Source organism: Crotalus tigris, unplaced genomic scaffold (genome assembly GCF_016545835.1).
Source record: "Crotalus tigris isolate CLP2741 ecotype Arizona unplaced genomic scaffold, ASM1654583v1 scf7180000020019.1302030, whole genome shotgun sequence".
Taxonomy (NCBI): domain Eukaryota; kingdom Metazoa; phylum Chordata; class Lepidosauria; order Squamata; family Viperidae; genus Crotalus; species Crotalus tigris.
Window position 1 is genome coordinate 828,056 of NW_024097821.1, and position 14,412 is coordinate 842,467.

Here is a 14,412-nt window from a genome sequence, read left to right on the forward strand (position 1 = left end):
TTCCTTTCCTTCTCGGCTCCTTCCTTCCTTCCTTCCTTCCTTCCTTCTCCATACAGTTTCCCGTTCTCCCTTTCTCTTTCCGATCCCCTCCTTCTTGCCTTTGCCCCCTCCCCTCTTGCGCCGCTCCCCCCTCCTCCAGGGCCTCCCCCGGGGGGCGGCCCTTCCCCGAGCCCGCCCCCCCAGCTGGACTCGTCCCCCTCCCTCCCTCGTCTGCTGCCTATAAAGGGGGCGTCCCGGTCGCCCGCCGCCGATCCGGTTCGGCGGGAGGAACGCGATGCTCAGCACCAGAGCCTCAGCAAAATGCTGGATGGACACCCCCGGAGACGAGGGCTACTCTTCTCCTGCTGCGCGATCCTAGTTCTGCTCTCCTGCGCCCCGGACCTTTCCGCCGCCTACTTCGGGTGAGCGCCCCACGCTGCACTGCGCCGGAGGATAAATTGCCTTGCGCGGGGGGGCAGCTCTTGTTTCCCCTTGCTCTTCTTCGGGATCGCGCTGCGCGGGACGAGAGGCTGCGCGTCTCCTCGTCTCTCTCAGGAAGCGCGTTCCCCAGTGGCCCAAAGGTGCTTTTTCACGCGGCAACTGGAAAGCCCTGAAAAAGCACCTTTGGGGGTAACTGTGACTGAGACTCTCCATTCACTTCCATGGGGGCTGCTTCTCCCCGGAGCTCCACGGGCGAGGGGGGCGACTTGCGCTGCCCCATTGCCAGCCGGCGCCCTGTCCCCAGTTTGCCCTCCACGCGCGCAGCCTCACCTTCCTCCTCTGTTTGTGGCGCGCAGGGTAGGTGGGCTCCCTTGCGCTAAGCATTTAGAACCACAGAGCTGGAAGCGACCTTAGAGGTCTTCTAGTGCACCCCCCTGCCCAGGGCAGGGATCCTTACACCTCTTGTCTCGCTCCTATGTGGAGGATCCCCCTCGTCTGGCTTCCTCTGCTCCCTACGGAGCGCAAACAAGTCGCACGCGAGTCGGCCAGCGCTGGGTGCTTAAAGCGCGAAGGTCGGTCGCACCTCCGCGTCACTTTCAGCACTAACTTTGGCAAACTTTCTATTCCCTCTCTCCCCTCCCCCCCGCCCCTTTCACGGGGGTGTCGGCTGGCCTTGTGGGACTACAAAGCCCATCGCATCCACCCTGCCGTGGGATGTGTTTTGAGTCACTTGTGATCAAACTTGGGGACTGGGAACAGGTGGGCGGTGGCCCCGTTTTTGAAATGGGGGTGAGGGACTTATGGGGGAAGCAGGAAAGGAAGAGAATTATTAATAGAATTGGTAGATTAATAGAATGACTATCAATGGATCAGATTTTAAAAAAGAGTGTTTGGCTTAAGACCATAAGGCTGGCTAAGACATTTCAAGGAGATGGGGATAGTCTTGTTCTGCCTTTTAAAACCTTCAAAAATTGCTATTTTATATTCTGTGACCGTATCCTTCTCTAACCTGGTTAGATATCCAGGATGACAATTCCTAGTTTAGAAGCAGCAGATTAAAAACTAAAACCCAGGCAGGTTGGCAGGACTATTTTAAAGTTCTTTCTGATTCCATTTGAAAGAGAAATTGGTGTTTTAAATCTATTCATATCTGAGATTTTTTAAAATTCTTTTTGGACACATGGAGCTAAACTGATGGGAGACATGGGTGAGACATGAGTATGAATAATTAATCTAATTGACATTAAATGCTTCTTGGAAATTCTTTAATGCAGTTCATTATTCAGCCTGAGTTATTTTCTGCTGATTCAAAGAAAAACTTTGCTGTAAAAGAAATTCAGGGTGTAACATCAAATGTGGGATTAACTCCTCTTGACTGGGCTGTTTCATGCATCTTCGAACTAATTTATTGAAGAAACAGTGACATAAATGAGAAACAGTGTCCCAGTTTGATTCTGACCCCTTGAACAAATCTCAAATGATGTTGGTTAATATAATGATCTTATAAAAAGACCCAGGATAGTAGTAAACTATTCGATTAGATTCGAAAAGAATTTAATATTAATTCAACTTTAAAGAAATGTTTTGCACCTTTAAGAGGTGTGGACGTCAACTCCCAGAATTCCCCAGACAGATTGACCCACTCTTCAAATATGATTTAACTTTTCAGTAGATAAAAACTTGGCCATCTCTCCTTTAGTTTTCTAGCTGTGTCACGTGGGGTGGCTGTGCATGATAGTTTGTGAAGTCCAGACCAAACCATTGTGTCTTGTCTCAATGATAAGAGACATTCCAGATTGGCAAGTGGATAGCATTGGAATAACAAAGCTAAATTTGATGTATCCTGGGGAGGTTTTCAAGAAGAGACTGGACAGCCATTTGTCTGAAATGGTGTAGGATTTCCTGCTTGAGCAGGGGGCTGGACTAGATGACCTCTGAGGTCCCTTCCAATTCTGTTATTCTGAAATGAGTGTGCAAAAAAGTCTGTTGCATTTTAAACTTTCCATCCATTTAGGAGTGAGCTTGCAGATTTCACGGGGGGGGGGAGGCAAATATTGGAAATGTTTTCATATTCCTTGTGCATCTTTAGAGAAGTTTCGATAGCAAATTTCTTTACTTGGCACTCCAGAAGCTGCGGTTTTGCAACTAGTTGGAGAAGAGGTAACTGATGGGAAAGGCGTGACTGATGCACGGGTGTGCACGGGTGTGTAAGAAGGAAACTGAAATAAAAGAGGTGCAAAGAATGAATGCATCTGAAAGGAATTCGGTATTGTTAATGGCGAGCTCTCTTTACTGTGGGTGTGCGAGGAAAGAATTGCAGAGGTGCAAAGAATGGAGCCAGCTGGAAAGGATAATGGTGAAGGCTCTCTTTGGTGTGTTACACGTGGGTGTGCAAGGAAGAAACTGAGACCCCCAGAGGTGAACACAGCTGGAGGCAATATGATAGCCTTATAATGGCGACGTATAGGTGTGTGCATGGGTGTGCAAGGGAGGAACTGAGACCACAGACGTGCAGATAAGGAAACCAGCTGGATGGAGTAATGCAGAAGTCTCTCTTTGATGTGGGTGGTGGGTGTGCACGGGTGTGCAAGGAGGTAAATGAGATTGAAGAGGTGTCAGTAATGAATGCAGCTGAAAGGAATTTGGTAGTAGTATTAATGTGTGGGTGTGCAAGGAAGGAATTGAAACTGCAGAGGTGCAAAGAATGCAACCAGCTGGAAGGGATAATGGTGAAGGCTCTCTTTGGTATGAGTGTGTATGTGGGTGTGCAACAAAGAAACTGAGATCAAAGACCTGCAAATAATTTTATCTAGAATATCTGTTTTCAGACGTCTGCAAGCTACTCGTTTAAAGATGAGTGACGTTTTGCAAAGACAGGGGTGTGGGTCTGTGGTCTCTCCTGGAGGTTACCCTTCTCCCCCTACAGGCTGCCATCCAACTGGTAATGCGTTTAGGCTGTAGCTGAGACCTCTGGCTAGGCTCTGCATTTCCACAGATGCTTCAGGAGTTGCAAATGTATAGGTTTCTTCATTGCTCTCCAGGCTAAAATAGCATTTCTGGTATATATTTTAGCATCCACTGGGAAGGAAATCAAAGTCAGCTGAAAAGATAAACAGTCTTTCCTTTTCTCTTCTTTCCTTTCCTGAGCAAATCCCTTCCATCCACCCAACCCCATTTGAAATCTAGCTGGGCTGATTTGGAAATTGGGTTTTGCCTCCTCTGTCTGATCTGTGCCCGGTCAGTTTCTCCTATTTCCTTTCTGGAAATCATAAATGGGTGGGGATCTTTCCCTCCTCTTATCCTGTCGGCAACATCTATATTCTGATTTTTTTTTTTCCTAGATAGAATTTCCCTCCATCCAAGAAAACTCTCTTCTAATTAAATTGGATGATGTTTCAAAGGTCTAAAACAATCTTTTCCAAACTGGATGATATTTCAAGCATCTAAAACAGTGGTTCTCAACCTTTCTAATGCCGTGACCCCATAATATAGTTCCCCCTGTTGTGGTGACCTCCAACCACTTATACATCACCGGGTGCCAGGGGCGTGGCCAAAGAAAAGGGGGAAAAAAATGGCGGACTGCGTTGTTTGGCGACCCCCGTGAAATGGTCGTTCGACCCCAAATGGGGTCCCGACCCACAGGTTGAGAACCACTGATCTAAAACAATGTTTTTTTTGTTTTTTTTTTTCAAACTTGGCAACTTTAAGAGGGGTGCCCTTCAACTCCCAGAATTCCCCAGCCACCTCTTAAAGTTGCCAAATTTGACAAACACTATCTAAAAAATCCCTGCACAAGTTTTGTCACTTGCTAAAAACTGTGATTGGAGTTTGGGGGAAGGGTGTGAAAAATCATATTGTAATTCCCACCATTGTCAGCAGAGGGATCCATTAAACCACCAATTAACTTTTTTTTTGGGGGGGAGGCTAAATTTCTTGGTTTAAAGCCTTGCAGGTGTATCCTGTCCTTTAAGAAAATAAAATATTTTCATGGGAAAGTTATTTTACCCTCTTTCTCCCTCACACCCCTGTTCATTTCTATTTATTTATTTTTCCTCGCTGGAAGGATCCAGGGAGAGCCGTCTGGATGAAAACAGAGGGAAAAATTGCAAGAATTGGCTGGAATTTTTTTTCCCTCCCCCTCTTGCTGTCTGGCCTCTGATCTTCTATATAAGCCCCCCCCCCTTTTCAAATAAGGGTTTAAACAAGGAAGGTTTAGGAATGGATGGGATGGGGTGGGGGATCGGGTTTTTGCCAGAACTGGGAAAGAAATGCTATTTTTTTTGTAACCTGTAAAGAAATGAGGGTAAATAAAGGAGAATGTTTATAGCTCAGGGTTGAAATGAGAGGTCCCTGGTGCTCTCTCTGAGCTGGGTGGTTTCCTTGCAGATGTTTCATGACCCGACTAGGGAACATCATCAGTGCTAGAAGGGAGTGGGGTGTGTGGAGAGGAGATGGACTGTGATGTGATCTCTGAGCTTGACTGTTATCTGGTAGATGTTTTGTGACCCAACTAGGGAACGTCATCAGACCTAGAAGGGAGGAGGAGGAGGAGGAGGAGGAGGAGGAGGAGGAGGAGGAGAACTGTGTGGAGATGAGGAGGAGGAAGAGGAGGAAGAGGAGGAAGAGGAGGAGGAGGAGGAGGAGGAGGAGGAGGATTGTGAGGTCCTTGGTGCTCTCTGAGCTTGATTGTTATCTGGTAGATGTTTTGTGACCCAACTAGGGAACGTCATCAGACCTAGAAGGGAGGAGGAGGAGGAGGAGGAGGAGGAGGAGGAGGAGGACGACAACGACGATGACTGTGGGTCTTTGGTGCTCTCTGAGCTTGGTTGTTATGCTGTAGACGTTTCCTAAATCAACTAGGTAACATCATCACTGCTAAAAGGGAGGGTGTTGTTCTCCAGCATGACGGATGGAGAATCCACCATAGATGGGTTGTCCTTTGTCTTCCTGCCTAGAGACTAAGTCAATCAACTTTTGCCACGCCTCTTCCCCTGGCCCAGGAGCCCCAGTTTTCGACTTAGTCTTCGCCATAATGAGACATGGTAAGATTGGCTCAGTCTTTAGACAGGGAGAGATCAGGCCGCATATCCTTTTACTTATTTCCATCTATGGCGGATTTTTCTCAGGTTGTTGTGCCTTAATAGTGCAGCGTTAAATCACTCCCTTTCAGGGATTGAGGCTCCATATAGGAGCCTCCAACTCACCCTGGTAGGCAGCCCGTGTAGTGGGCTGCTCTGTACATAATATAGAGCGAAATCTATACCCTCCTGGCACTGATGATGTAGCTTAGTTAGATAATGAAATGTCTGCAAGAAGACCACCGAGTTCAGAGGGCACCAAGGACCCCACAGCCTTCCTCCTCCTCCTCCTCCTCCTCCTCTTTCTCTATCTTGTCCTCTTTTTACTCCTCTATTCCTCCTCCTCCTCCTCCTCCTCCTCCTCCTCCTCTTCCTCTTCCTCTTCCTCTTCCTCTTCCTCTTCCTCTTCCTCTTCCTCTTCCTCTTCCTCTTCCTCTTCCTCTTCTTCTTCTTCTTCTTCTTCTTCTTCTTCTTCTTCTTCTTCTTCTTCTTCTTCTTTTTTCTCCTCCTCCTCTTTCTCTATCTTATCCTCTTTTTACTCCTCTATCCCTCCTCCTCCTCCTCCTCCTCCTCCTCCTCCCCCTTCTAGCACTGATGATGTTACCTTGTTGGGTCACTAAAACATCTGCAAGAAAACCACCACACTCAGTGAGCAGCAAGGAGCCCACCTTTCAACCCCCAGCTACAATTTTTCCCTGTTTAATCATTACAAAACAAGTGTGCTTTATCTCTTTATTTTACATTTTCTCATTAGAGCCGCAAGTAATTGCAGAAAGCCAACTGGGCTCGGGAGCACATGCTGGGGGTATAAGCCATGACTGGGGGGGGGAGCCACAAGGGCTGAACTATGTTTGGGGCTCACCAATGCTGCCAGCCCCCTTTTATTTCATGCAGAAATGGACTTACTCCTCTTTGATTCCTGCATCGGTCTACAAGCCCGCAATTCGTCTACAAGCCTGCCATTTCTGGCTAAAGTTTCCTGGTGTGAATAATAATAAACCTGGTGTGGTTTATTGAACAGAACATGGTTTAGCCCTGGGAGGAGGATTTCCATGCAGCTGGGAGGCATATGGGGAGTCCTCAACTTATAACCGTTTGTTTAGTGACCATTCCAAATTACAACGGCAATTGAAAAAAGAGACTTACTGGTTTTCACACATCCCTGCATTCACATGATCAATATTTGAGAGTTTAGCAACTGGCACAGATTTATTATGGCCAGTGTCCTGGGGGTCATGTGATCACCTTTTGTGACCGTCTGAGAAGCAAAGTCAGTGTGTGTGGGGGAAGTCAGAGTCATTTAACGACAGCATGACTGTCAAAGTACAGGCGGTTCTCGACTTGGGGATGATGTGGTTAAATAAGTTTTCCGAACATATCTAAAGATGCTGAAAGAAAAAATAAATTTGAGAGTCCTTGTGTCCTCAAAGCCTCACGTAGGCAGATGTATTTTGGGTTAAGCTTAGATTGACTTGGAACTAAAGTGAGTCCCTTTATTTGAGGGAAGTGGGGTGGGTGGATGGATGGATGAGTGGATGGAACAATAGGTGGATGGATGGATGGATGGATGGATGGATGGATGAATGGTAGGTGGATGGATGAACAATCGGTGGATGGATGGATGAATGGATGAATGGAACAATAGGTAGATGGATGGATGGATGGATGGATGGATGGAACAATAGGTGGATCCATGGATGGATGGATGGACAGAACAATTGGTGGATGGATGGATGAATGGATGAATGGAACAATAGGTAGATGGATGGATGGATGGATGGAACAATAGGTGGATCCATGGATGGATGGATGGACAGAACAATTGGTGGATGGATGGATGAATGGATGGAAGAATAGATGGATGGATGATTGGATGGATGGATTAATGGATGGATGGATGAACAATAGGTGGATGGATGAATGGATGAATGGAACAATAGGTAGGTGGATGGATGGATGGATGGATGGATAGCTAGACAGAACAATCTGGTGGATGGATGGATGATTGGTTGGATGGATGAATGGATGGAACAATAGGTGGGTGGATGGATGGACAGAACAATGGATGGATGGATGAATGGATGGAACAATAGGTGGATTGATGGATGAACAGATGGAACAGTAGGTAGATGGATGGATGGATGAATGGATGGAACAATAAATAGATGGATGGAACAATAGGTGGGTGGATGGATGGAATAATAGGTGGATGGATGGATGGATGGATGGAACAATAGGTAGGTGGATGGATGGATGAATGGATGGAAGAAACAATAGATAGGTAGGTGAATGGATGGATGGAACAATAGGAGGGTGGATGGATGGAATAATAGGTGGATGGATGGATGGAACAATAAATGGATGGATGAATGGATGGATAAATGAAATGATGAATAGAAGAAATAGAATAGAATAGAACAATAATTTTATTGTCACTTTGAATGTACACTAATCGGCATACATTAAAATGAAATGACATTGCATTCAGCTCTCAGAGGGTCAACACCTCCAATATACACTACATAAATATGACATAAATAAATAAATAAATACAGAATTATGCATATACCCACATGTATTATATGACACAGAGAAACAACACAGATTAGTTTGGGTTATGTATACATGTGCACAGTGAGAAAAAGGAATCTTGCGAGTTTACCAGTTGGACACCATAGGGAACAAAGCTATTACAGAATTGGCTAGTCCTGCTATAAATACTTTGAAACCTCCTCCCAGAGGGGAGCAACAGAAACTGACCGTGAAGTGGGCATGTGGGGTCGCTAACAATACTTTGAGCTCTAAGCACAAAGGGTGGAACTATAGATGGATGGGATGATCGATAGATGGATGGGGTGGAGGGCGGGTAGATTCATGGATGGAAAAATGGATGGAACTATAGATGGATGGATGGGATGATCAGAAAAAAATAGAACACAAGAAAGGAAGGAGGGAAGGAAGGAAGGAAGGAAAGGAGGGAAGAAAGGGAAGGAAGGAAGGACAAGAAGAGAGAAGAGTTGATGTTTCCCTACTTGTCTGCCTTGGCAACTCATAAAGGGGGGAGGGGGTCTCAAGCGCCCCTCAACGGCTCAAACTATGAGATTCTTCTTGGATCCCTCTACGTGAGCTGGCTCTCTGATCATCCCTTACAAGTTCTTGGCTGTGTGATGCTCAGTTCTGAAAACCTCCTTTGGCACATAATCCACCTGTTCTTCCCAAACCGGGTTTTCTATTCTGGGTGGGCTTTTAAAACAACCCACCAAAGAAACCATGGCACGTCTACCCAGCAACACTTCTTCCAGATGCAGAGAATCGACTTTCCAGATATTTCGCGGAGTCCCAGGCAGGCAGCACCACCCTTTGCCCCATAGGGTTGCCTTCCTTGCAGCTTAAAAGCTTGCATCAACACAAGTCGCCATAGCTTATTCCACAAACTCTGGTTAAGGGAATGCAATTAGTCCTCGACCTATGACCACAGTGTCATTAAGCGTCACGGTCCTTAAGCGAGTGAGCATCCAACCATGACTTGCAACCGTCTCTGCTGGCTTCCTCGTTGACTTGGCTTGTTAGAAGCCAGTTGGGAAGGTTGCAAAGTACTGTCATTCAACCACAGGATGCTGCGATGTTTGTGAGGACCAGTCAGAAGTAACTTTTATCAGCACTGTCCTAACTTTAAACAGTCGCTAAATGAATAATTGTAAGTCAAGGACTATCTGCAGTGGTTTAGAAGAAGAATAAATAGCACGGCCTCTAGGCATTATAAAGTTGTCAACCAACACACAATTACAGCTTAAGCACTACTTTAGAGATTCTGGCCCATTCATGAGACACTAAATTCAGGAATGTGTCTAGTAACTGTGAGTAGTAACTTGGAGTCCTAGTGGACAATCACCTAAATAGGAGCCAGCCGTGTGCTGCAGCTGCCAAAAAAGCCAACACAGTGCTCGGCTGCATTAACAGAGGGATAGAATCAAGATCACGTGACGTATTACTACCGCTTTATAACGCCTTTGTAAGGCCACACTTGGAATTTTTGGTCACCAAGATACAAAAAAGATGTCGAGACTCTAGAAAGAGTGCAGAGAAGAGCAACAAAGATGATTAGGGGACTGGAAGATAAAACACATGAAAAACGGTTGCAAGAATTGGGGATGTCTAGTTTTAATGAAAAAAAGGACCAGGGGCGATATGATAGCAGTCTTCCAATTTCTGAGGGGCTGCCCCAAAGAAGAGGGAGTCAAGTTATTCTCCAAGGCGCCGGAAGGCAGAACAAGAAGCAACGGATGGAAACTAATCAAGGAGAGAAGCAACCTGGAACTAAGGAGAAACTTCGTGACAGTGACAACAATTAACTAGTAGAACAACCTGCCTCCAGAAGTGGTGAATGCTCCAACAACTGGAGGTTTCCAAGAAGAGAATGGACAATTATTTGTCTAAAATGGTATAGGGTCTCCCGCCTGAGCAGGGGGATGGACTAGATGACCTCCAAGGTCCCTTCCAACTCTCTTCTTCTGTAAAAGGGACAAAATTTACCCATTGCAATGGGAAGATTCATCTGCCTTATAACTTTATAGTAGGATTATAACTTTCTGAGATGGGTTTGGAAGAGGAACTCAGCTGCACGGTCTTCTCTGCAGGAAGTTAAGCCAGGGAAAATATCAACAGTTCCATGCAAAAGTCTGCTGGTTTTGCTAGAGTAAGGAAATAAACAGAGGTAAAGACGCCACAGGAAACTTTAATTCAGGAGAACACACACAGAGTTGGTTCTTCGCCGTGCCCCCCCCTTTATAATCTCCCCGATAAAAAATATTGCGTATGCAGATGGCGAGGAATAAATCAAACTAGCAACAGAGAAGTTGCAAAGCGAGCCAACGAAAGGGCCTCGTGCCGCAAAACTTGAGATGCGGAGGTTGAAACTGGAGCCGTGGAGCCCAACTCCTGCCAAGAATTTGGACGTGGTCTGTGTGCTTTTGGGAGGGGTGGGACGACAACATTGCGGTCCAACACATACTTTGCAAGCAGGCAGGGTTGAGTTCAGTGGCCGGTCTCCCTTCCCGAAGGTCTGGGGAAATCCAGGAATCTCCAAGAGCTGGAGATAACCAACACTCGGATTGTGTGGTGTTGTAGAAATGTAGTGCTTGGAAAGGAGGCAGGAGGAATTGCTTCCTATTCCAGCTGGCTTTGATGTCAAAGGTGGGGCTAGAAGTCCCAGGCGCCTGGCGACTGGGCCCAAAGTCACCCAACTGGCTTTGGTGCTTAAGGCGGGACCAGAACTCCCTGTCTCCTGGTGATTGGTTAAAGTCACTCAGCCGGCTTTCATGGCTAAGGTAAGACTAGAACTCGCTGTCTCCTGGTGATTGCCCCAAAGTCACCCAGAAAAGCTTTCCTGCCTATGGAGGACTAGAAGTCACCATTTCAGAACATCTTTAAGTCTAAGGAGGTCACCTAAGGAATTTGGGCAGGAGAAGAAGTGGTTCCTCTACCACCACCACCTCCTCCTCCTCCTCCTTTTTTACTTTTCTATCATCATCATCATCTCCTCCTCCTCCTCTTCCTCCTCTCTTTTCTACTTCTCTATCTCCTCCTCCGCCTTTTCTACTTCTCTATCTCCTCTTCCTCCTTTCTATTTCTCTATCTCCTCCTCCTCCTTCTCTTCCTCCTCCTCCTCTCCTCTTTCTCCTTCTCGCCTCCTTCTCTTCTCCTTTTTCTCTCCTCTCCTCCTTCTCTCCTCCTTCTCCTCCTTTTTCTCTCCTCTCCTCCTTCTCTAATCCTTCTCCTTCTCCTCCTTTTTCTCTCCTCTTCTCTTTCTCTTCTCCTTTTTCTCTCCTCTCCTCCTTCTCTAATCCTTCTCCTTCTCCTCCTTTTTCTCTCCTCTTCTCTTTCTCTTCTCCTTTTTCTCTCCTCTCCTCCTTCTCTCCTCCTTCTCCTCTTCTCCTTTTTCTCTCCTCTCCTCCTTCTCTAATCCTTCTCCTTCTCCTCCTTTTTCTCTCCTCTTCTCTTTCTCTTCTCCTTTTTCTCTCCTCTCCTCCTTCTCTCCTCCTTCTCCTTCTCCTTCTCTTCTCCTTCTCCTTTTTCTCTCCTCTTCTCTTTCTCTTTCTCCTCCTCCTCCTCCTCCTTCTCCCCTGCAGTCTTGTGACCACATATAGGGCACCTGGCAAACAATCTGCATTTACACCCTTTTGAGGGAGTCCTACATTCATGTGAACACAATTTACAATGTTTTTGGCTGGCAACCGGCATTTATTTCTCATTTCTGCCTCCCCCCCCCAGCAAACCATGAGTTTACTTAACAATCCCCGTGTTCTCTTAATGACTGCTGCGTCCACTTTCTGACCGCTGCAACTGCTTAAAGTTTGCTGCGACAAAGCTCAGGAAATCGGGCACCGCCATGCGATGGCCTGCTTCACAACCGCCATGACTTCCAGTGGAACTTGCATGCTTAATGACGGTCGTAAGTCAAGCACGAACTCTGAAGCGCCATCCGTAGAATACTTAAACCGCCATTAAAAATGGCACAGCTTTGCCAGTGTCTTTTTAAATAATTACAATTTGCGCACCAAACTCAACAGTGTGTTTGGACAACCAGGACCGTGTAGCGGTTGAACAGTGGTCAGGCACGGGTTCAAATCCCCGTTCAGCCTCGTGTTTGTCCAGCGCTGGTAGGTCTCTTCCAAATGTACTAATTTCTAGAATTGGCTAGATTTTCTCCTAATTTCTGGAATTAGTGGTCTCGTGAAGTTGGAAACTGTTGTGTTCTGAAACCCAAAACTGGAGTTTTTCCTCTATTTTTTTTTTCTTGGCTAGAATTTGTAAAAAAACAACAACACCCAAATCCTTTTCATTTAAGAGGATTTGGCCCAGGCTAGTAGACCAGCAATGAATGTAAAATAACATTTTTCTTTCTTACTTTACAATTTCCCTCTTCCAGTTTGCCCCATTATGTCCCGATTCTGGGTTGCCTGTATTTGGATGGGAGATAATTCAGTATACATGTTGTCCTTGACACTCGTTTAGCGACCATTTGAAGGTATAATAGCACCAAAAAGGTGACTTATGATAGCCCTTGACTCACAACCACAACTGAGCTCAAAATTTCCATCCACAACTTCTCGAGGCTCCAACAACTGGAGGTTTTTGTTAAATCCTTATAAATCCTTAGTATAAGACCACATCTGGAATACTGTATGCAGTTTTGGTCAACACATTGCAGGTAGGTCCTCGACTTACGACCACAACTGAGCCCCAAACTTCTGTTGTTAAGCGAGACTTTGGTTCCGTGAGTTTTGCCCCGTTTTTAAGACCTTCCTTGCCCCGGTTGTTAAGTGAATCACTGCAGTTCATAAGCTAGTCACGTGGTTGTTAGGCTCCCCCCACTGACTTTTGCTTGTCAGAAGGTTGCAAAAGGGGATCACAGCGACTGTCATAAATGTGAGTCAGTCGCCCAGCGCCCGAATTTGGATCACATGACCATGGGGATGCTGCAATGGTCGTAAGGGTTAAAAAGCGGTCATAAGTCACTTTTCACAGTGCTCTTGTAACTTTGAACGGTTGCTAAATAAAGTGTTGTAAGCCAAGAACTATTCCTACTGGAATATAAAATGACAGCAAACCCCCCTCCCTTCTAGCCTCCCCCTCCTCCTCCTCCTCCTCTCTGCAAACCCCCCTCCCTTCTAGCCCTGATGATGTTCCCTAGTTGGGTTATGAAACGTTAACAAGAAAACCACCAAGCTCGGAGAACACCCAGGACCCCACAGTCGTTGTCGTCGTCGTCGTCGTCCTCCTCCTCCTCCTCTTGTCTGCAAACCCCCCTCCCTTCTAGCACTGATGATGTTTCCTAGTTGGGTCATGAAACATCTGCAAGGAAACCAAGAAGTTCAGAGACCAACAAGGACCCCATTGTCATGTTCCTCCTCCTCCTCCTCCCCCCTCCTCCTCCCATCTTCCTCCTCCTCCTCTTCCTCCTCCTTCTCCTCTTGTCTGCAAACCTCCCTCCCTTCTAACACTGATGATGTTACCTAGTTGGGTTATGAAACGTTAGCAAGAAAACCACCCAGCTTGGAGAACACCCAGGACCCCACAATAATCCTGCTCCTGCTCCTGCTCCTGCTCCTGCTCCTGCTCCTGCTCCTGCTCCTGCTCCTGCTCCTCCTCCTCCTCCTCCTCCTCCTCCTCCTCCTCCTCCTCCTCTTCTTCTTCTTCTTCTTCTTCTTCTTCTTCTTCTTCTTCTTCTTCTTCTTCTTCTTCTTCTTCTTCTTCCTCCTCCTCCTCCTCCTCCTCCTCTCTACAACTCCCTTCAAGCACTGATGACGTTCCCTAGCTGGATGTTGAAACATCTGCAAGGAAACCACCCAGCTTAGAGAGCACCACAGAAAGGACCCTCCCCCAGATAAACAGGGATTAATGCCAGACAATCTATCAAGCAGAAAACAACATCCTAGTCAAGGAACCGCTAAGGAGAAAAAAATCACACTTCGGTAGCATTGATGACGTTCCCTAGCTGGGTGGTGAACGGTCTTCAAGGAAACTGCCCAGCTCAGAGGGCACCAGGGACCCCATGGTGCTGACGTCACCGGGTGGTAGAGTGGATGCCAAGAATCTCCCGGTTGTCGGAGAGTTTGATAGTTTCGGGTGGCGGACTCATAACCAGTGATTGTTTTCTGGCCTGCTAAAGGATTGAAGGGAACAATTAGCTTTCCAACTTGGCTTAAGTCCGTGACATTTCAAGTCAGCTTGGCCAAATGGAGGCTTCCTTGCTGCCCTTTAAATCTTTCCTTTCTGATGGCGGGCAAGGCTGGGCAGTCGATCTCAGCACAGGAGGACTGGCAAACGTGCACGAGGAGCCTTTAAGTATGTATGTGTATATGTATATAATAGGTATATATATTTATATAATATGTATGTGCGTGTGAGTGTA

At 46.5% G+C, this 14,412-nt stretch overlaps 1 protein-coding gene across 1 annotated transcript in view; it reads left to right on the plus strand.

Moving 5' to 3' along the window:
- Positions 1-269: 269 nt before the first annotated feature.
- Positions 270-14,412, plus strand: part of WNT9A (Wnt family member 9A) — a 30,966-nt gene continuing 16,823 nt past the window's right edge. The window contains exon 1 of the mRNA XM_039365298.1: positions 270-401. Within this exon, the coding sequence (XP_039221232.1) occupies positions 301-401 (101 nt within the window). The 5' untranslated portion in view covers positions 270-300. The remainder of the gene's footprint in view (positions 402-14,412) is intronic.